This window comes from Nanorana parkeri, unplaced genomic scaffold (assembly GCF_000935625.1).
Source record: "Nanorana parkeri isolate BGI_ZX_2015 unplaced genomic scaffold, ASM93562v1 scaffold331, whole genome shotgun sequence".
Lineage (NCBI taxonomy): Eukaryota > Metazoa > Chordata > Amphibia > Anura > Dicroglossidae > Nanorana > Nanorana parkeri.
Window position 1 is genome coordinate 109,931 of NW_017306599.1, and position 23,479 is coordinate 133,409.

At 42.8% G+C, this 23,479-nt stretch overlaps 2 protein-coding genes across 4 annotated transcripts; one reads left to right on the forward strand and one right to left on the reverse strand.

Annotated features, from left to right (window-relative positions):
• The first annotated feature begins 133 nt into the window (after window positions 1–133).
• Window positions 134–6,286, forward strand: FAM216A (family with sequence similarity 216 member A). The gene is made up of 5 exons (XM_018558322.1): window positions 134–268; window positions 491–605; window positions 3,374–3,446; window positions 4,823–4,917; window positions 6,165–6,286. The coding sequence occupies exons 1-5, from the start codon at window positions 188–190 to the stop codon at window positions 6,263–6,265; spliced, it is 465 nt and encodes a 154-aa protein (XP_018413824.1). The 5' UTR covers window positions 134–187; the 3' UTR covers window positions 6,266–6,286.
• A 4,959-nt stretch (window positions 6,287–11,245) lies between these two features.
• Window positions 11,246–21,114, reverse strand: VPS29 (VPS29, retromer complex component). 3 transcript variants are annotated; one of them, XM_018558310.1, is made up of 5 exons: window positions 20,959–21,114; window positions 18,441–18,452; window positions 14,781–14,972; window positions 13,294–13,529; window positions 11,246–11,633 (listed from the first exon to the last, which is right to left on the reverse strand). In XM_018558310.1, exons 1-5 carry the CDS (start codon window positions 20,959–20,961, stop codon window positions 11,516–11,518), a joined length of 561 nt encoding a protein of 186 aa, XP_018413812.1. In that variant the 5' UTR covers window positions 20,962–21,114; the 3' UTR covers window positions 11,246–11,515. The 3 variants fall into 3 exon arrangements, with proteins under 3 accessions (XP_018413812.1, XP_018413813.1, XP_018413815.1); XM_018558311.1 differs by lacking the exon at window positions 18,441–18,452 and having other exon boundaries at window positions 20,959–21,070; XM_018558313.1 differs by lacking the exons at window positions 18,441–18,452; window positions 20,959–21,114 and adding an exon at window positions 15,512–15,526.
• Between the last annotated feature and the right edge of the window lie 2,365 nt (window positions 21,115–23,479).

Sequence of the window (23,479 nt, forward strand, 5' to 3'; positions counted from 1 at the left end):
TTCAATCAGAAGAAACAGAGTGAGAGCCTAGTAAAGGAAGCTGTTTCAAGTGTTTTTTCTTTTCTTTTTTTAAACATGAGCTAAAAATGTCAATCCTATTTACTATAAGTGGAACATTTTCTGGTCTTTTTTAGGACTACATTATAACAGTGCTTGTGGACAAAAGACTGCGGGAAGAAATAACAACATGTCTGAAAGTGTTCCTGTCAGTTCACAAGTCAGAACAATACAAATCCCCAAGTCTATGAAGAATGCAGCCTTTCTTAAGGTATACTTTCATTTTTTTAGAATACTTAAAGCAGATCTCCAGGCAAAACATTTATTAATACAATATAAGGGGAACATTACACTTACAATTCGGTTAGGAGGGCCCTGCCCATGAGAGCTTACAATCTAAAAGATTAAGAATGGTTCATATGTTTACATATCTTTAAATGAAAACTGTATTTACGTGTTTTATCGAGCTATGGTTGTACGTTTTTTATTTCAGCACCCAGATCTGACTATGGGACAGAAACGGTACTTATGCAGCATTGCCCAAATCTACAGCACCAGCAACATGAGAGCCATACTTGACCATCAGCTGCAGTCACAGATAAGATGTGGTATGGGATATTACAGAAAACTGATTGTATATAATAGATATACAGGGGGGAGGAGGGGTAACTCGACCAAAGATACCAGAAATATTTTTTTTAACACTTATGAGATTTGCCATTATTAAAATGCTTCTTTTTAATAGAAGTTTTAAAACTGAACTTCGGGATAGTTTTCAGTTTACACCATTTATTCCTGTATCTATGTATATTATAAAGTTTTATTTTATTTTTTTAACTACCTAGTTTTAAATAAAGTACATTATAAAAAGTGGAGAGTGGCACATCTAAATATTTCAAACACGGCTTCAGGAGATGAACAGAGACTTCTAGCATGTTTCGCACACAGGCGCTTAGTCGTAGAATTAGAACGTTGATACTGTTATTGTTTACAAACAGAGAGTACAGCTATGCCAAGGCACCCGGAAGAGGCATCAGGGAACCGCTGATGTCACTTACAGGGCCGCTGAAACAAACTACAATTCCCATTATGGTTTGGGAATTGTGGCAGTCCGAGTAGTTAATATCTCATAGTACAGAAAGGATTAAAATACACAGATCAGCCATAAAACTATGACCTCGCACCTAAGTTTGAGTAGGTCCCCCCTTTTGCCACCAAAACAACCCTGACTCATTGAGACATGGACTCCACTGGACCTCTGAAGGTATGCTCTGGTATCTGGCACCAAGCTGCCAGTAGCAGGTCATGTAAGTCCTGTAAGTTGCGAGTTGGGGCCTCCATGGATCACACTTGTGTTTCCAGCACATCCCACAGATGATTGGATTGAGATTTAGAAAATTTGGAGGCTAAGTCAACACCTCAAACTTGTTGTTGTGTTCCTCAGACCATTCGTGAACCATTTGTGCAGTGTGACAGGGTGCATTATCCTGCTGAAAGAGGCCACTGGCATCAGGAAATAGCGTTCCCATGAAGGGGAGTACTTGGTCAGCAACAATGTTTAGGTGGGTGGTACGTCTGAAGGTAACATCCACATGAATGGCACGACGCCAAGGTTTCCTAGCACAACATTGGCCAAAGCATCACACTGCCTCCGCCGGCTTTCCTTCTTCTCATAGTACATCTTGGTGCCATCTTTTCTCCAGGTAAGCAACACACAATCAACCGGCCATCCACAGGATATAAAAGAAAACGCAATACAGACCAGGCAACCTTTTTCCATTGCTCCGTGGTCCATTTCTGATGCTTATGTGCTTATTGTAGGCACTTTTGGTGATGGACATGGGTCAGCATGGACACCCTGACGGGCATGCGGCTGCGCAGCCCCACATGCAACAAATTGTGATGCACTGTGTGTTCAGACACTTGCTATCAGAGCCAGCATTAACTTTTTCAGCAATTTGAGCTACAGTAGCTCTTCTATTGGATCGAACTACACTGGCCAGCCTTCACTCCCCAAGTGCATCAATAAGCCTTTGGCCACCCATGATCCTGTTGCCGGTTCACCGGTTTTCCTTCCTTGGACCACTTTTGGTTGGTCCTGACCACTGCAGGCTGGGAACATCCCACAAGAGCTGCAATTTTTGGAGTTGTTCTGACCCACTCCTCTAGCCATCACAATTTGGCCCTTGTCAAAGTTTCTCAAATCCTTACACTTGCCCATTTTTTCTGCTTCCAACACATGAACCTTAGGCACAAAATATTCACTTGCTGCCTAATATATCCCTCCCAGGTGCCATTGTAACAAGATAATCAATGTTATTCACTTCACCTCTCAATGGTTATAATGTTGTGTCTGATCATTGTATTTTCATCCCTTTTATTCTTCAATAGACAATATGCATATGCTGCATGTGGTGGTGAGAAGGGGCATTTACAGTGAAACAATGTGCTCATTTACAGAGTCTGCCAATCTATTACAACAAATGTGAATGGGCAGGACAGACCAGGGGTCTTCTGGCCTGTTGGTCATGGTGGGTGGGACAGACCAGGGAGTCTCCTGGCCTGTCAATCAAATTCAGCCTGAGATGCCTGTGTCCTTCCAGTGCAGCCAGCAATGAAATTTTGTTGCTGCTGGAAAAAAATGAAATACAAGCAGAAATTACAAGACCGGTGGCCCAAGGAAGGAGAGGGCGCAGTGGCCACCGGTCTTATAAACAGGAAATAAGGGAAATTGAGGGAGCTATTTTACAGTGGCTGCATTACATTGCAAAAGAAGACCATATTAGAGGGAGGTAAGAAATTCTGAGTTTAGCTTTAGGGAAGGAAACCTTTTAGTCATAATAGTGACAACTTTTCAGAGCTTCTTGTCAGTCTCCAGTTTAGGTGTAGGCTGCACTGATGTCTGAAGCCCCACAAAATCTCACTTGATGTAGGGAAGGTGGGAAAGAGAATCAAGTCCCTATCCAGTCCTGAGGCTTCACAAATATGGCTGTTCCAGAATGCAGTGCTTCACTGAAAAATGCAAGGCATAACTGGATAAGACAATGGCACTGACTTACTATTTGCAGACAGTGTTTTTCTTTAACATGAAGACATTAATCGGCTTTAAGAAGTTCCACCTATAAAATACGATAGACAGCGGTAGGCAAACTCTGGCCCTCCTAGCTGTGGTAAAACTACATATCCCATCAAACATCTGCCTCTGGGAGTCATGCCTGAGGCTGAAAGAGTCTTGCCAGGCTTAATTGAATTTGTAGTTGCCCCTCAGCTGGAGGGCAGGAGCTTGCCTACCCCGCTATAGAATTATACTAGAAGTACAGTATCTTTGGGTGGGGAAAACATTAATGAGATGCTTTACTAAATTGTTTCTCCTAAGGCTCAAGGAAAGCACAATTGTACCACAGGACTTCTGGGAAATTAAAGGATGGAACAAAGGATCATTGTGCAAGGTACAGTATGATTACAGAAAATATGTCATGTTCCAGCACTTACTAGGTTGAAATACCACATTTGAGTTAAATACTCAGATCATTTAGGATAATGCAGCACAAATAAAATGTTCTACCACCCAGGATGAAAGAAAGGAAGGGTGTAACCATCCCTTCTCTATCAGTATTGCAGGCTAAAGACATACTGGGCTGTAAATTAAATTGCAGCTGCAAGCACTGCATCATCAGTTCCAATCAGCATCATAATCAGCAGGGTTGCAATCATGTAAACTAGGGATGCACCGATACCGGTTTTTCGGTATCGAGTACCGATATTTTTTTCGGGTACTCGCTGATACCGATACCGGAAGTCCCATTAAGGAAGCCAGGCGGCGTGTAATGACTCACTACCCGGCTTCCCGATTAGCAGGGATGACGAGAAAGCATGGAGCCAGCTTTCTGGCCAATCAGGAAGCCGGGCGCTGTGTAATGACGCGGCGCCCGGCATCATGATTGACCGGGCAGCCGGCTCCATGCTCTCTCATCATGGCCTTCCTGACCAATCAGGAAACCGGGCAGCGAATGATTACACGCTGCCTGGCTTCCTGATTGGCTGGGAAGCTGGCTCCATGATGACGAGGGAGCATGGAGCCAGCTTCCTGGCCAATCAGGAAGCCGGGCAGTGTGTAATGACTCGCTGCCCGGCTTCCTAATACCGGAAGCTCGGGTATCGGGCTAGGCATCGGAAGCATTTGGGAGAGTACTCGCCCACATACTCAGCATCGGCACCGATACTAGTAAATGGCACCTAATGTAAACCCAACAAACGCAAGGATTTTCTATTCTCTTGCTGAAACCGAAACACGTTATGGTTCTCAGTATTAGAGTGTTACTTCCAATGACTACCATATCTGAACCTAAAACTTGCTACATATACATAGAGACCTGCAACGCTAAGTATGTTGAAAACGCTAGCACTGTAAAAAACATTCTATGTATATACTGTATATTAGGAACAATCTGCAGCATGCAGAGATCAAAACTTTGTACTATCTGCATTTGGAACCCACAAAACACCAAATGCCATAGTGTTCCTGTACCTGACTTGTTGCAGATCTTTTCTTCACTTTGTCTCTGTTTGGCCCTTGGGTTTATTTCCTTTTCCTCACAGCATATAATGTTCAGTACATGACCAGTGAGCACTAAATGTATAGAAAACTGCAATGCCATATTATTTCACTCACATTATTGGTAGGAATGTTGTGCCAGTCACGTTTTCAGCTGATACAGTTATCCTAGAGATGGATTGATTAGCCAACATCACTGCGTTGGATACAAACACATTTGTCTTTAGTTTTCAAAAACCGTTTCTATTTCCTTTGAGTGTTTCCCATTAGGTCACAAATGAACCATTGTGAAACCAAAAGTAAATCATGCATTTCTGGAATAGAAGATAACATTTCTGGAATGGAAGCAATGTCCATCATGGAAGGTGCTTTATCTGTCTGTCCATTCTATGTCAATACATAGTTTCATTTAGAGTATCAGCTCACCTATCACTGGTATTTTTGGTAAAGTATTCAGACGCCTCAAATTATCAGGTTGGAAAGATATACTGTAAGACAGTGGTTGTTCATCACGGGCATCAAATATTGTGTTTCAGCCTTGTCCCTTGCGCACAGAGATCTCTCAAGATTCTCGGAATCTTTTGATGATATTATGTACTGTACATGATGATACATTTAAAGTCATTGCAATTTTAAGTTTAGGAACATTATTCTGAAATTCTTCAACAATTGTTAGATGCAGCTTTTTATAGATTGGTGAAGCTCTGCCATTCTTTGCTTCTGAGACACTCTGACTCTCTAAGATGCTCCTTTTATACCCAATCATGTTACTGACCTGTTGCCAACAAACCTAATTAGTTGCAAAATGTTCTCCCAGCTCCTCCTTGTTAGTACCACTTATTTTGCCAGTTTTTGTTGCCCTGTCCCAACTTTTTTGAGAAGTGTTGCTGCCATCAATGTCAAAATTACCCTATTTGTTTCTTGAAATGGTACATTTTCTCAGTTTAAACATTTGATATGTTTTCTATTGACTAAAAGATGGGTTTATGAGCTTTGCAAATCATTGCATTGTTTTTATTAAGATTTTACACAGCGTCCCAACTTTTTTGGAATTGGGGTTGTAGGAATAGCTATATATATTATATAAATCATACATTATTCTGCTTAGCATTTTTATATACATCTTCACCTTCAAGCAGATCCCTCTGCTGATGTGTGACATCTAAAGTGTACCACTCAGTTTGAATTTACATTGAGAACTCACCTTTGCTTTTTACATTATCACATACAGTATCAACAGATATTTGAGCAAATCTATACTAAGAAATATAGGGAGGCTGCCATTGCTGTTCTCATAGAAATGCTTGTTGCTGGGCTCTATCTTGCTAAGTTCCATACTCTGAGTCTTTGACCGGAACAAACATGGAGATAGGTAAGCCATAACTTCTGATTTGTATACTTGTTCCAGCTATTGACCTAAAGGATTGAAGGCATTGGATCAGCATGATAGCGAGGCATCTAACATTTTTTAAAGGAGACCAGCAATAATGGGCTCCTTAAAAGCATAGTGCAGGTTTCCATTCTATCTATCTCAAAGAGCAGAGCACAGGGAGATTCAGAAGTCTTGCAGGAATTTTAGTAAGATGTATTATTCTTTTTATTTTTCTTACAGACAAACAGCAGGCCGCTGATGCAACTGCACTGACCATTGAAGAAACCACAAGTCATTGGATCAAGTCTCTATCAATAAATGACAGCAAACATGATCAGTGAAACGGCTGAATACAGGATAAACAGAGCACAAGTATATGTTTTGTAATGGTATCCCTGATGGATAAACCTTGTGCTTACATGAAACTGGGCACTTTAACCACCTTCCGTCCATGGCCGTTTGTGAACGGCCGGACGGAAGTCTGCTCAGAGCGGGTGGGCGTCTTAAGACGTCCTGCCCCTCCCCCCCTCTCGTGCGCGCGCTGAGCGCCGCACACGAGAGGGAAAACTGTTAGCATGTAAACAGCCAGCGATGGCTGTTTACATACAAGCGATCAGGCGTCTCTAGAGACGCCCGATTGCTTGCACGATCTGCGGGTGTGCGCGCCCCCCCCCATTTTTTTGTTATATAGTAAAAAATAAAAGCCACCAAAAGAAAGCTCTATCTGTCCCCAAAAAATGGTATGAAAATCGTTTCAGTACAGCGCTGCATGACGGAATAAACGTCAGTCAAAGTACCGCAGCACTGAATACTGAAAAATGGCCTGGCCAGGAAGGGGCTGAAACACTATGGCCTTTAAGTGGTTAAAACAAGTAATATATGCTGGTATTTATGGCTGTCAAGTAGCTTTAGTAACATTTGCCTCACCAACATAGGCTGTGAACTTGAGCACTAGGTGCTTGCATGCACCCAATTATTTGTGTATCGTTGTTCTTTGCTTCTTTGATATTGTTCTACGTGGGAAGCCATTCACAGGCAAGAGGGCTGCATTTTCAACACGGCAACATGAAGCAGCTCCGATCAGAATTCAGTTACTTGGCTAAATCTTGTAGACTGAACGAGCCTTTTAGGCACTGATGTACAATGCTTTACAGTGAAAGCCTCTATGTACTAACTGTTGCTAATGACAATCTGAATCTTTGTAGTAGTAGTAGTGTGGAAGAATAAATTATATTTGCCAATTTCATCTTTGAGTACATGTTGTATTTCAAAATGCCCTGGCAATAAAATTGAGCAATTTACAGGTTTTAAAATGTAATAGTATGTCACCAGCTTTCCAGTACCTTGTTGTTTGTAGGAAGAAGAGTGCTCTTCCATAATGTATAAAGCAGTTTAAAAGTACACACTAAATCATTTTTCTTTGCTCCCTCTACCCAGAAAGAAGTATAATCTGTGCATTTGAAGGCTGCATTCACTCCTCTCCGTTCTTAGGCATGTGAAAACACACATTGCTATCCACTTTGTATTGCACATTGTGTTTTGAAACATGTTGCAACTCACGTGCAGTGTGCATTGATATGCATTTTCATTGGGGGGTTCTCAATTTTAATGCATGTGCGTTAAAAAGCATGAGTAAATTTTGGGACTTCGGTGCTCATTTTTTAAATTCGTTATGCTTGCTTTGTTGACATGACACAAAAAAATTAAACAGGTACTTTAAGACAGGTATTCATTCAACAATGCAATTATATTATTATTATACAGGATTTATATAGCAACAACAGTTTGCGCAGCGCTTTACAATATAAGGAAGACATTACAATCACAATACAATTCTAGACAAGATGGTAAGGAGGGCCCTGCCCGTGGGGGCTTACAATCTAAATATTGTAAAATTAAAGGTCAAAGTGATATAACACTCATAGCAAAGTTATGATCTAACAAATAGGAAGCATTATATACGGCATCTTGTATGATAGCGCATGTAATGGGGATGATTTCCAAAATGAAGGGACAAAGATGGGTATGGGAAGGGGGTTAGAGGGAAGTAATGTTATTTATTCTGGAAATTCTGTGTCCTATTGGTAGGGGGAGAAGAGTGTTCCCTTGTACTCGGAAAATAAACGTTTTGGCAGCGTTGAGAAGATGGATCATCAAATACTTTTTTGTTCCTTTGAGAAGGACATACCAAGATTCCTCTCCCATTTCTGTAGAAGAGTCTGCTCGTAGGTTGCGATCAGACAAGATAATTTTGTAGGATAGGGATTAGAGCTGCAGCTAACGATTATTTTCAAAATCGATTAGTTAGCCGATTATTAAGTTCGATTAATCGGTTAATCGGATAAACTATAAAAAAGGCGATTAATCGATTATTGAAAACGTTGATAACTTTTTCAATAATCGATTATGTCGATTAGTTGTTGCAGCCCTAATAGGGATAAAAGCACCTTGAGTGTGTCCTTGGGGTTCACAAATCCCCTCAAAGAGTCATAGTGGGGGTAAGTTTGCTGCTTTTAGGGAGGAAGTTAAAGAAGTCCGTAAGATGCTTATACCTCCAGAAGCCCAAGTAGGGGATTTTTGGGTCCATTTGTGATTTCTTTCAGCCAATGAGAGGTAAAACTTTTGGCTCAGGATTTGTTCTAGTCAGTCAAAGCAAGAAGGACTATTATTGTGGCTGGGAGGGAAACCATAATGGCCAATGACAGCTAAGAGAAGGATATTGGTTGTTTTACCAAGATATTAAAATGTTTTAAGGGTAGGGCCAATCAATGAATGTTTTCTCAGGTTCAATTGTGCCGTTTCACTTGCCCATGGTACACCAGAAAGGGGTAATGAAAATGTTTTTTGTTTCTCAGTTCAAAGTCTCTGATATTAGAATTCTGGCGGTCGATTTTAAAATGGGAAAAGTAGCAATATTCTCCAAATTCCCATCATTGCTGAATGCCGCCACAACTTTGTATTTGTTACCAATAGATATTCAGTTTTGCTCCAATTTTTATCAGAAATGGCTTGAAGGTTAAAGTAAATTTTAGAAATAAAAAGGGGACAGCCCTGCCGGTGCTGTTTGAAGTTGACAGACTTTGGGAGGGGGCACTGTTCTGCAGCTGTGTTTTCAGTAAAGGGCCCGGAACCAAAGCAGCATATCAGGTGATGGGCCATAAAGTCCTAGGCCACCTGGCCTTCGCCATATCTCTGGGAGGGAGGAGAAGCTGGGCGGGGTGGGCTCCGACTGAGTGATTGATCAAACTCAGGTTTCTAAAGGTGTTGTTGTGTGACTCTCATGGGCATGAAGTTTAGCTAATAAAAGCTGTTCCTCAGATATAGAAAGTACAAGTACTTATGGCAACACAGTTCATCTATAACAGCGTTCAACATGGGGGGTCGAATGACTATTTGCCAGGGGTCTCCTGCTCGATCGAGCACAGCAAAACTTTCTCCGCTGTTTTTTTTTTTTTACATATATGGATGCACAGATACTGGTTTTTCAGGATATCGAGTACCGATAGTTATATTTCGGTACTCGTCGATACTGAGTACCGATACCGGCACTTCCGGTAGCATAGAGCCAATCAGGCAGGCTTCTTTCATTGCCTGGGAAGCCGACTCCATTCTGTTTGGCCGGCCGGATGCTGATCGGCCGGGAAGCCGGCTTCCCAGCCAATCGGCATCGAGGCCGGCCAAACAGATCTGACAATATGGTGACATGACCCAGCACCTAATTCCCCTCACATAGATCTGTATCACATTCATTAACGTATCAGTCCCTCTGACCGGAAGTTCTAGTATCGGGAAAGGTATCTGAGCATTTGGTGCGAGTACGGGTACTCGCCCAGATACTCGGCATCGGCACAGATACCGATACTAGTATTGGAATCAGTGCATCCCTACACTGTATGTATAATGTACTATTGCTGGCATTTGTTGTATTCCTATATAGCTGGTGGTATTCTGCATTGCGCCGTATAATCATTATACAGCACACTGCAGAATACCAGCAGCTATATACAAATCCTAGCAATAATAAATTATACAGCGCAATGCAGAACAACACTAGCTACAGAGGACTACAAATGTACTATTGCTGCGATTTGCTGTAGTCTTCTATAGCTGGCGTTATTCTGCGGTGCTCCGTATAATCATTATACAGCACACTGCAGAATAACACCAGCTATAGAGGACTACAAATCCCAGCAATAGAACATTATACTATAATGGACTATTGCTGCGATTTGTTGTCTCCTTTAAGCAGTGGTTCTCAACCTGTGGGTCGCTGTGTAATTTCTGCTGTGCTAGGCGAGAGTCTTCCTCAGCCCTCTCCTAGCGCAGCAGTGTCAGTTCTCCCACCACGCCGCCAGATGTAGCTGCAGCAGCCGCGTCATCCCTAAATTTACCGTTTTACATCTTGGCAAATGTTACCAAGGGGTCCCGGCCCTAGAAAGGTTGAGAACCACTGATCTATAAAGGACTAGGGATGCACCGATACTAGTACTCACCCAAATGCTTCGATACCTTCCCGGATACCGAAACTTCTGTATGGGAACATGGAGCCGGCTTCCCAGGCAATCAGGAACCTGGGTGACGAGTAATGACACGCCTCCTGATTGGCTGGGAAACAGACTTCCCAGCCAATCAGCATGGAGCCGGCTTCCCGGCCAATCAGGAAGCAGGGCCATTACTCGCTGCCTGGCTTCCCGATTGGTTGGGAAGCCGGCTCTATGCCAGTGGAAGCACTGGTATTTGTACTCGGTAACGGCTAGTACCGAAAGCAAAATATCGGTACTCGATACCGAAAAACCAGTATCGGTGCATCCCTAATAAGGACTAAAACACACCAGTAACCTTGTGTCTTTCCACTATTGACTGATGTACAAAAGCAGCAGATAAAGGAAGTATAACCCCACCATCATGCAGAGCTTTCAAAAAGCTAGGAACATCTCTGTACAAAAATATTTTCTGCCAATGGACAGCAATACCTCTCATCACCCCCTAGTTCTAAACTGTCCATTGCTCACCTGCACCAATTCAAAAATGTTACCAAGTCTTAATATTTAGATAAAAAGGTACTATAGAAGATATTTATTCATCATGTGAGAGGAGATACGTCATATAAACTGTTCATATTGCAATGGTTAAATAGAAGATTTTAAAGTAGCCAAAACTCTATTATGAGCTAACATTTACACGTAGTTCTATTTATGTGTCAAATCAAACATAAGTGGTCAGTCATCCATTCACAAGAAAAATTGCAATAACAAAAGACATTAGATCACTAAAGCTGAAGACATAGAAAGCACTTTTCCATTTTAATTAGTATTTTTTTTATGGTAACATATCAGTGAATGTCAACATTAAATGTTATGTTATATTTACAAATGGTTTCCTTTTTACACAGTTATTCAGTGTGGCACACTTATCTTATGACATGTAAACTAATAAATCATCACTGTATTGTTTACATTAAAACTACATCAGTGAAGAACGAAAAATGGCCTTACAATGCAATTAGGAATACAAGGCTTATGATAACTGGAGGTGAAGACTGATTTAATAATAAATGGGAATGAAGAATAAAGGCCATAAAAACATCAATTTCAGGACTTCTTGTACTCAATTCTCTCTACCTTCACATCATCCCCAATTAACTGGTACACGTAGGTAACTACTGTTGATGCTTGGATATCCATGAGTACAAAGGAAGGAATGATGTTGCTGTAAGACAAAATAGAACAGGTTAAAAATCAAATCAACTTTATACGATGGCTGTGTAAATATATGTATATTTACAGTCATTGTTTTCATCATCAATTACATTTAGATTTCCCTGACTTGTAAATGGTTAAAACCTGGGGTTCAGTTCACAGATAGAGGCCAATTTACTAAAGGAGTTGAGAATCTTCACACAAAACCATGTTTAAATATTTACTTTAATTATCTAATCATATGAAAAGCAAATTTCTGTTTACCTAATTTACAGATTGAGTATTCAAAAGGCAATGCAATTTCCACATAATTAGATAACTGAAGTAAATATTCACACAAATTATTGTGTGAAGATAATCAACTCCCTTAGTAAGAGCCAAATATGTCCATTCTGACCCTCTGGAGTCAATACATTAAGACAATAACAAAATAGTTATGCATTTAAGCATTTCATCAATTCTGAAGGCTGAGCGAGTGGTGCAGGGAGGAGAGCTCGATCTGACAGGTGACTCCTTCCCCGCACCGCGGCCTGGCCTCCTGTGACAGCTTTCTCCGCCCTACACTGCCGCTCTCCTGATCTATGACAGGAGCCTGAGTGGTACGGGGAGGAGAGACGCCGGCCACCTCACAGCACTCTCCTCCTCCCGCACCGCTCGGCCTCCTGTGACATTTTCTCTCCTCCCCGCTGGGACACAGAGCAGCAACCTGAAGAGAGGAGCTAGCACTCAGGTACGGCAGAGGAAGCAGACCCCAATCTTGTGTACAAGATCAGTGTCAGTACAGAACACAGTATACAAGTACAGTACATGGATCTGGACTGCACATCTATGTGGCATGCCTGTTTACACGCACTGAATAATGTACTGTAATTAGGTGAGCCAGAATATTCCTACTGTTCTGGATGACATGATCATAGACGCATTACTCTGAATTGGAACACACAGCACCAAGAGGGGGCGGCGGGGCTCAATGCTGGCTGTGCCTTCCCTATGGGAATGCTCATACTTTGAGCCTTGGTCAGGGGTGGAGCTACAGTCAGCAGTGACCGTGATATGTTTTTAGAATACAACAGCACAGATCTAAGCAGGACCGAGTGCTACATGCATGCAGTCCACTGTGGGAACCACAAATTATTTTTAAGTTATTGTGATAATTCTTATTTAAAATTATTCAGCTTGCTTTTCTCTACTTAGAAGAAGTGATCACTTGTACATGCCAGTAAAGTGCTAAGGCCACCGCTGCCATCCAACACTTGGGTATCAAGGTTACTTGGTCTCCAGCCATGTGCTGTGGTTTCTCCCATCAACAGGTCACAGTAATAATGTAAATGTTAGGGGGTGAAACCACAGCATGTGGAGGGGTGCTACCCAACACATTGAGAAGTGTCAGATGGCAGCAGTGGCTGTAGCTCTGCAACAGAGTGAAGATTAGCTTTGTCACCCGCTAGCCACAGGGTTGATTTAAAGCTTTGAATTGCACCTAAAACATCTTAAAATTTGACCTACACCAATATAAAAAGTGCAGGCTCAAATACCAGAGTATTGGAAATAGAGGTGATTCCGTAGCCAGCACCTCCACATTTCTTTTATTACCTTTTATACAAGTCAATTATAAGAAAACACAAACTTGAAGTTACCCTCTAAACCAAAGCAGGCAAGATAGAACTCACCTATCTAAGCCATGGTAAGCTCCTGTGGCAGATCCAGGGTTAATATAAAACTTGTTTTCCTGCTCAAATGCTTCAAATTTATGTGTATGTCCGGAAACCATTATGTCTACATCAAGCTGTCTCTGCAATATCGCCAGGCTAGCCATGTCACCCCAGGGAATGACCTGGTGGCCATGGATTAGGCCAATCTTGAACTGCCCAACAGTCACCACTTTTTGTTCTGGGTAGTTTAAGTTCTAAGGGAAAAAAGGAAGAGATAGATTAAAGGAGAACTCCACATAGGACAAATGTCTGTGCAAGGAACAGGAGCCCAGTTTTCAGACTGCATGAACTTTAGAATGATTACTTTGCTAAATCTAACATATTGACTCGGGTAAGGCTTACTTACATGCTTATTCCATATTAGAAATGTGCATTAAAGTAGTAATACATTCTCAAGTCTTGTTTCAATAATTCAGATTAAATAAGCATACATTGGCCAGAAAAGTATTTTTCTAAATGTTTGCTCTATCTCTTACACTCATGTACAGATGGCTCCAATTTTTTGAGGTCTGTTTCCCTGAACTTCCTCTCCATTAGAAGATTACAAAGGAGAGCACAGTCTCTAGCAGCTGTTCATCTACTAGCTTGGACAAGGGAAGAGGAGGGGAATGGCTTGTTCTGCTGTGCCTGTGTTTTTGGGGAGATACACCCATCTTACCAGCACACAAAAGGGTGGCTCTATAGGACAACCCTAAAACAGGATATCAGGGCCAGTGATCAGGGAACCAGCTTATTCTGCAGGAAGCGAATACTTTAAACATCAAGGAGCAGCATCCACTGTAAGGGATTTATTCAAAATGAGAGGAGGGCTGTAGATCACTAAATAGCCCCTCTATGAGGCTGGTTAGAGTCTGCTGCCCATCCATGGATCTTTGGTTGTTGTCCTTCGCTGCACACTAGTCTTTAAAACCTGTGCGGGTACGTTGTGCCTGTGGTCCGGTGCGATCAAAATGCTGCAAGCACTATTTTGATCGCACCGGACCGCAGGCACAATGTGCCTTGCGATCCTGTGCGGGCAATCGCATTGCGGCCGGATTAACTTCAATGGCCCGCCACGCCCCCTCCTGCCCCACAAAAAAGTGAGCCAGCAGCAATGCGTTGCAGTGCATTCCGGCCAGAATCGGACCGGAACGCACTGCATCTGGTGTGTGCGTACCCTTAGATCCCCCTTTTCCTTGGGACTCAGATCCACTATTCAGAGCATGTTTGGCGATATCACCATACTGTCAATGGGGATCTTCAAATTATCACTATCAATCTTAGCTTTAATTGGCAAAGATGCACAGAAATCTGGATGAGAATTTTGCAAATGTATTAATCTCTTGCAACAATTGCATTCCATACATAAGAAGGTTGTGTTGTACAACAATCACATCCCATGTATGGCCATGAAATAGTTACGTAAACACACGTAAGCAGAATTGTTGATAACAGATAATGAGAACCTCATCAAAGTCTCCTCTGACGATGTGAACATCCCCGGCCAGTGTCTTGAGGTAGTCATAGCTCTCCTTGGTACAGAGATTCCCAGTGCATAAAATATGCTGGATCTTCCCAGGAACAAGCAATTTTTTGAATTTTGCTGGCAAACTATTACATCGATGTGGGATATGTAGATCTCCTAACACCAAGACCAACTAAAGAAGTAAAAAAAGAAATCACCACATTAAAATACATAGAAATAATGCAAAATATTTTGCCAATGTTTATACAAAGCGCCATCCATTCTGAATAAGTTTTTTTGTAAGACCGTAACAATTTACTATACCCTCTACTAAGGGCTAGTTCACACCAAGCGCGGAGCAGGTGCAGAGCATGTGCAGACTGGATCCAGTTGACATCGCAGCGTGCAGATCCTGAGTAGGTAAAAAAAACTGCAGCAGGCCCTATTTTACCTGCTCTGGATCTGCAAACGCATCAAAAACACAACAAAAATGCATGCAAATGCCTGGAACGCACTGAAAGCCCATTTTAAACTAAATGTTTTGGTTTTTTTTAGCCAAAAACGCATCTAAAAGACTAGCGTGCTTGTGCAGAAACCTGACCGGATCTGCTCTGCATTTGGTGTGAACAAGGCCTAAGTTAAGAAAAAAGTGAAAAATTTGAGAAACATTGTCATCACACATGTAAGGCCTCATTCACATTGCTAAGAGCTGGCCTATGTACAGATCCGTGCGGCGTGCACGGCCATATAGGGCCCCTCCCAGGAAGGACAGGTGCTGCGTGTGATTGTACGCAGAAACCTGTTCTTCTCTATGGGAGTACGCACCGTACGCTCACCCGAACTGCACGTCTGTGCGGGTGTCTGTGCTTGGACGCAGACGGATGTGCAGCTTGGGTGAGCGTACGGCCGCGTACTCCCGTAGAGAAGAACAGGCTGCTGCGTACAATCACGCGCAGCACCTGTCCTTCCCGGGAGCAGCCCAGTACGGCCGTGCACGCCACATGGATCTGTGTGGGCCGGCTCTTAGTAGTGTGAATGAGGCCTAAAAGCGAACCTGTATTTATAAATGAAACCCCATACTAAACCCTGTGTAAAAGGTACCCTCCTGTGCCTTTACTTACCTTCACTGCTCGCTCCCCAGATTCCCACTACCGCCCCTGCAAAGTCCCTATGCAAATTCTATTGGCCCCTGCAATTTGCTAGGCATGCCCTGAGGTGGTCAAACCTTTTATATTATTGGGTGAAATCCAATCTGAATATTCCTACAAGGTCAACATTCACTACTAAGTAGCAATCAGACAAACTGGCAGAATTTCCAAACAACTACATCAAAATGTTAGAAGTCTGCAAGTCCAAGGTGCAAAGGAAAGGCAATTAAAAGTGTCCAATATCTCCCATGGAGAGCATGCATCTTTAAATTGAATTTACAAATACACTTCACAACAGCATATTGTTTATAAATAAATGCATAAAAACATTATTAAAGCAGAGCTCTGGGCAAATCAAATCTTAGCCCTTGCAGTGGGGCAGCCCTCCACACTGCAAGGGTCAAGTGCTCATTTTGTCTAGCTATACCGTGATCCTAAGATGGCTCCTACACCACTCCCTCCAGCCTGTCTCCTCCTCCACTCCAGGATTGAATGTCCCTCAGCATCCTCATGTTCTATACACTGTATAGGACATGATGACTCACAGGATCAGGATGGCAGTTCGGGGGAGTATAACCAAAACAAGCACCTAACCCTTGCAGTGTGAGGGTAGCCCCACTGCAAGGGTTAAGATTTGATTTGCCCAGAGTTCTGCTTTAAATACAGTATTTTTTTTAGCCACACATACACCATATTGATTTAAATGTGTCTCTGTAGTTATAGCTTTTACAGAACTTTTAGATCAATGTAGACACGTCGATTCTCCATGGGAAAATGTGATACAGATTTCTTCCAACGTAGACATGCAAATTAGTAACATAACAGACACAAAGAAAAGCAATCGTTGAAAAAAATAAAACATTCCACGTGTCTGAAATTCAATGATATACCTACTATGGATTGTCTGCAGTTACTGATGAACCAGTTTGGTACATATAAAGTCAAGCTAAAGCTGGCCATACATGGATCAAATTGTGCCCGTTGCCGGCTGAATCACACAAACTTGAATCCGTGGGTGACCCTGCCGGCAATACCTGACTGATTTTTTTTTTTCTTTTTTAATTGATTTTGTCAAAGGAGCTGGGTGAAAAATTGTCGGCCAAACAAAATCAGCTGCAATTACTGTTCGGGCATTCTGACAGTCGCAGGCTGTCAAAATACAGTTTTTCCAATTCACTGATGAAACGCCTTGGCTGTTGTGTTGTTGTTTACGAACCCATTCCATTATTAAAGCACTACTCTTGGCAAATCAAATCTTAACCCTTGCAGTGGGGCAGCCTCCGCACCACAAGGGTTAAAAGAGAACTATGGGGTAAGTGTTTTTCCCCATAGTTCTCTTAAGGGTCACGGGAGGACATATACTAACCTCCTCCAGTGACCCAAAGCTCAGCATATCGCAAGCAACAGCTTGCAGTATACTGAGACCGCCGCAGCCGGGACAGATCGACAATGCTGTCGAGATCCTCCCAGCTGTGTGAGTGACAGCTGGCTCTGCCTATCTAGAGGCAGAGCCAGGTGTCCCCGCCCCCTCTCCCGTCTGTTCCTCCAGTCAGCGCTGGAGGATCGGAGCGGGGGAATCGCTGCAGGGAGCCGTGACTGACAGTCACGGCTCTCTGCAGGGAGATGATTGAGAAGTGAGCGAGCGACGGTATGTGTTCGCTCACTTCCCCATCTATTGAGCCAACGTGTAACAGTTTGTCACACATCGGCTTGAACTATGAGGATGAGTGATTTTCACTCACCTCATACGGTAGTTCTCCTTTAAGTGCTCATTTTGTCTATCAACCAAAAAAAAAAGTTATACTGACCTGAACCACGATCCCGGTTTGCTCTTACATCGCTCCCTGCAGTCTCGCTCCCCCTCCACTCCAGCTGTCTAAGCTCCCTGAGTCATCACATTCTATACAGTGTATAGAACGTGAGGATGCCAAGATACATACCATCACTGGAGCAGAGGGGAAACGAGGCTGGAGGGAGCAGTCTAGGAGCCAACCAGGATCATGGTTTGGGTGAGTATAACTGTTATTTTAGTTCCATAGGCAAAATGAGCACTTAACTCTTGCAGTGCAGGAACTGCCCCACTGCAAGGGTTAAGATTTGATTTGCCCAGAGTGGTGCTTTAAAACTGGACAAGACTAGGTCTTGTTTGACACTCTCATTGGACTGTATATATGCATATAAAATACAGAACCGGCAGGGAAGATTTCTCTATCCACACTCTTTAGCATGGATGAGGGAATCCAGAAACCTCTGTGGGCTGAACAACAAAAATCTTAAGAAATTGTATGGCCAGTTTACCAAGGATAAGGCATTAAACTTAGAAGCACATCCTTTGCTTGTTTTCCAGAAAAAAAAAAACAATTGGCTGCAAAGGGCTCTGGAAACTGACAGTGAGCTTCATTATATGTTTAGGCTGTAATAGGAAAATGATTATGATTGCTAGTACAGAAGGAAAGATACAGGAATCCAATCACACCTCAGCAGTGTTAGTGTACGATTAGAAGTAAACTTACTCTGTGCCCAGGCTTATGGAGGAGTTGATTGCAGACAAGGGAGTATGAAAGGGTGAAACATGAGCGATGTTAAATAAAAGAAAGCAAAAGAAAATGGGTAACAAAATTAGGAAAATGAATACAAAAAAAATAAACGATTTGGGATGTTAGGAAAGAATATGATTTAAGAAGATCCTTTAAAAAGCAGAAAATAAATAAATAAAAAAGATCTGAAGAATACTGTGGATATGCAGACAGCACTTTGCGCCTTAATATCTATAGAACCATGTTCTCCATGAGGAATGAAGGTGTATAATGCATATATTCAATTATACTTGAAAAAGAATATATTCAATCATTATGGTCTTAAAGAGAACATGTTCAAAGCATATAATGTATATGCACTACAGTTAATGCATTCAATTTGGAGCAACATGCAAGTCAGTTATGAAATGTAGAACTCATCTATCATGTATAGAATATGTAAGAAAACTAGGAGTATTGTGTTGTCATCCAGGGGTCTGGACGGCACGATTAGCCAAGGTATTTACATATAGACTTGCTGCACTACTGCCAACTGCACCCTATTTATTTCTTTACAGGTCAAGTCAAATGTGTGCATGCCTTTCATTTATCTATGGATGAGAATATGGTTCTCCCCTCACTTTCTGTCTCAATGATAGTGATCATCAGCACAAAAAGAGAGGGTGAACCTCCTAAATATTTTTTATTCACACTCAGCTGATTGGAGGTACCCTCAGCAGGAAAAAACCCCACCCAGTCACCCCCACCAGTTTCCCTTGCTTTGATAGTCTGGTAATCTTCGACCCAGATCATTTTTGCCAAACGGGAGTCTTGACTTTTTTGGCTTACCCAAATATAAGAATGAAAGAGCTTGCAGTTTTCAGAATAAGCAGGTGCCCATATTTCTATTATGACAGAAACCCCTTTTCTTTCACCACCGACTACTGTAATAGTGTCACACGCTGGCTCTAAGTATTGGGAAGAGTACATTTGACTAGGAATTACTAGGTATTGTTCAGAGATCAGCTATGTACAATATAAAGGTATTGATTAGAGATCAGTGCTGTAAATCTTGGGGTATCGTTTAAAGATCACCGTACATTACTAGGAAATAGTTTGAGATCAGCACGGCACATTAAAGCTCATCCACATACATTATGGGGTGTTGGTTACAGCTCATCACTGTACATTATGAGGTATTGGGTAGTGATCAGCCCCCTACATTATGGGATAATGGTTAAGAGCTCATCACTGTACATTATGGAATATGGGTTGGTGATCAGTATCAAATATTTCCAGGTATTGTTTAGAGATCAGCACTGTACACTATGGGGTATTGGCTTGAGCTCATCACCGTATATTGCCAGGTATTGGTTAGAGGACAGCGCTGTATATAACCGAGTACTATTATTACATAGTATTTATATAGCGCCAACAGTTTGCGCAGCGCTTTACAATATATGGAAGACATTACAAATCAAGACAAGATGGTAAGGAGGGCCATGCCCCTGAGGGCTAACAATATGAAAGGGAGGGGGAACAATCAGAGATCAGCGCTGTATATTACCAGGTACCAATTAGAGATCAGCGCTGTATATTACCAGGTACCGATTAGAGATCAGCATTGTATAATATCGGATACTGATTAGAGATTAGCGCCGTATATTACCGGGTACCGATTAGAGATCAGCATTGTATAATATCGGATACCGATTAGAGATTAGCGCCGTATATTACCGGGTACCGATTAGAGATCAGCACCGTTTATTAATGGGTACCGACTAGAGATCAGCACTGTATATTAATGGGTACCGACTAGAGATCAGCTCTGTAGATTAAAGAGTACAGATTACGAGATCAGCGTTGTATATTACCGGGTACCGATCAGAGATCAGCGCTGTATATTACCGGGTACCGATCATCGCTGTATCGGGGTATTACTGGTACACTTACACAGGTTCTGTCTGACAGTTCCGAAGAGCGTGAGGTGACCCAATGAGGATCCAAATGTTGCCCGCTGTTATAAATCTAATTTTCTCTCAGTGTTCCTTAACAATTTCAGGTCTATTATGAACAAGAAGCAATACTTGCCCCTGTTTTCTTCCCTGCTAATCTAGGAGAAGAAATGTTGCCCCTACAGCACCCTGGATCCCATCCTCAAGTCCTACAATCTATCTGCCCATAGAGCACTTCAGAAGCCACGTATCCCCAGAAATGAGTTTACAGCATTGGTAAAGACGGATAAGCATGAATAAATTACAAATAATAGGCATCAGGACCGCTGAACTCCTGCGGGAAGGTTTCAATGAGTGCGCTCAGCCCCATGACTGAGATCATATGACAGCACCACCACCCATCTCAGTAATCGTTCAATGCAGCCCAGGCCGAAGTCCCTCCGTAGCCGTAAAGCGGACCTCCCTTGCCCGAATATCGAGAGCACGCAAACGCCCGCTGTAAGAAAGGAGCGGAGTACAGGGCTGCGTCACTGTACGGTTCTATGTAACGGAGATCTTACCATCCTGCACCCCGGAGCCGTGCAATCACACTGAATGCCGCAAGTATAACCGCGGTGGCCAATGGGAAAGAGAGGCCTCTGCCAACCACAAGATGGCAGCAGCAGCGAATAAGAAACCAGCTTCCGCAGCCAATCTACGAACAGGCCAGTCAAGGAATTGTGTACGGAGACCCGGAAAAGGCAAACTTCCAAAATGTCTCACGAAAAAGAGGAAGTGTGACGTCTATAGTTGTCACATGACTGGCCCTCGCGCTGTTCGCCTCCTTGTGGCGAGCGTGCGAAGTTGTGTTGCGAGCTGACGGAGGTATTCCCGCTCTTTAATGAGATAAAGTTATAATAGCCCGGTGCTGGTCATAGGGAATGGTCTTATAACTTTCACATTTTCTTTGTCGGTAGGCAACAAACTGTGTGCTGTGTTGGGTTATCATGAAGTGTGTAATACCTGGCGGACACTTAAAAGGTATTAAAAGATAAGGCGCTTTACACACCGTTGTAGAGAAAATGTCACTATTTTTTAAACATGAAACAAATGCCTCCCTGAAAGCAAGCCAAGTCATACCTGTCCAACTGCTTGTACAGCCAGGCTTCGCTGGGTTGAAGAGAGAAACTTGTTCAAAGATTTCCAGTACTTTGCACACTTCAGGTTGTGTTGGTGCCTGGTTCCCTGCTGCATTCTGTGGTTCATTCCAGTGACGCTGTGTTCTGCAGTGACATAGGGGCCTGCGGGTTAAACCACACAGTGCAGCGGGAAACCCCAGCATCCAACACACCCGGAAGAGTCAAACACAGAAGATCCTTAAGGGAGAAGTATGGGGTTAAGGCTTTTCCCCATAGTTCTCCTTAGGGTAACGGGAGGACACAAACTAGCGTCCTCCCGTCACCCTAGGCTCAGTATGCCGCGAGCTGCAGCTCAGTATACTAAGACGCCGCAGCTGAAACGGATCCCGACAATTGTGCCGGGATCCGCCCAGCTGCGTGACTGACAGCTAGCTCTGCTTATCTAGAGGCAGAGCCAGCTGTACCCTCCCTCGTCCGTTCCGCCAGTCAGCGCTGGCGGGGAGGGGGGAATCCAGCCAGAGAGCCGTGACAGGATCAAGAGGTGAGCGAACGCCGGTATGTGTTCGCTCACCTCCCAATCTAGTAAGCCGACCTGTGACAGTCTCATTGTCAAAGGTCGGCTAGAACTATGCGGTGAGTGAAAAGCACTCGCCTCATAGTTCTCCTTTAACTACTTGCCATCTGCCCGTTGTAAATAAACGGACGGAAGCCAAACTCTTTCCAGTGGGGCGCTGTAATATACAGCTTTTTTGTCTGCTCGCGCGTGCCCACTTGCGCATGCACGAGCAGAACACGTTCACAAGTGTAAACAGCGGGTAACAGCTATTACATACAAGCATTCAGGCAGCTCTATAGCCATCCGATCGCTTGTATGTGCCCAGCAGTGCGCCGCCGTTACCAGTTATCCCTGGCTCCGCTGTCCCCTCTGCGTGCTCGGGACCAGCTTCTCAGCAGGAGGATCTGAGGGAGATCAGCTTTCTCCCACCTGCTTCCGCATTCAGCTATCATTTCTCTGGCTGCTATAGCTAGAGAAGAAGCTGATGAAGCAGATCTGTGCTTCATCAGCTTCTTTGGGGGTCCCCAGGTGACATTAGGGGATGTAAACAAAAATAAAAGTCACATATAAAAAATTTTTTACAGGAAACTCCCCCAATTTTTAAGTCCCCCGTTTCCACGTATAGGCACATGTAAATACGCGTCGGGTGCGCCAACACGCTAAAACGACAATTGTGCTGCACATGTTACATATCACCGCGAATGTCGGAGTGCATGCAATAATTATGGGACCATCAATCACTGATATCACTAAGCTGATGAGCAGTAAAAGCTTTTAAATTGTCGCCTGTGAGCAATTTTGGATATTGTCATTTTTTGCGGTTTCGCGGGGGCTTGCAATTTTGAGGCTTGACATGTTTGGTGTCTATTTACTCGACGTGACCCTGTCTTTTACCAAACAATTGGTTAGAAATAACTGTTTCATAACTTATTATAGTGGAAACAGGTTTTTTTTCAAAATTTTTGGTAATTCTTCCCTAATGAGAGCCACGAGGCTTGGCTCTCAGAAGGAAGACTCTACTTGCTGCACATAGACTACTATTGAGAGCAGGTACAGGCACTGCTGCAGGGTTGAGAGAGTCTGTTAACCCTTTGTGGATAATATAGAATCAATTATATGTCCTGGTTGTCTAGTTATAGAGAAAATGTATTTCATTTGCTGCCCATAGCAACTAGTCAACTGTGTATCAGGGACTTTACCCCTTATCGTTTTTTTAAAAAGGTCTCGGGCTGTCTAATAAATTGTGACCTTTACACTGACAGATACTTGAATATCAATTCACAAATCTGATGTATATATAAATAAATATATTGTATTATTGGTATATGGATTTTATTTTACTCTGTGTGTGTGCGTATGTATGTGTGTGTGTGTGTGTGTATATATATATATATATATATTCTTTTT

Excerpts from the sequence above, each read along its gene's own strand:
- FAM216A (XM_018558322.1), top strand. The coding sequence starts at position 188 with ATGTCTGAAAGTGTTCCTGTCAGTTCACAAGTCAGAACAATACAAATC. Across the intron at positions 269-490 it reads AGAATGCAGCCTTTCTTAAG|CACCCAGATCTGACTATGGG; the intron begins GTATACTTTCAT and ends TTTTTATTTCAG. Across the intron at positions 3,447-4,822 it reads ACAAAGGATCATTGTGCAAG|GTCACAAATGAACCATTGTG; the intron begins GTACAGTATGAT and ends GTTTCCCATTAG.
- VPS29 (XM_018558310.1), bottom strand. Across the intron at positions 13,530-14,780 it reads TCAGAGGAGACTTTGATGAG|AACTTAAACTACCCAGAACA; the intron begins GTTCTCATTATC and ends TTTTTCCCTTAG. Across the intron at positions 11,634-13,293 it reads GCTTACCATGGCTTAGATAG|CAACATCATTCCTTCCTTTG; the intron begins GTGAGTTCTATC and ends TTTGTCTTACAG.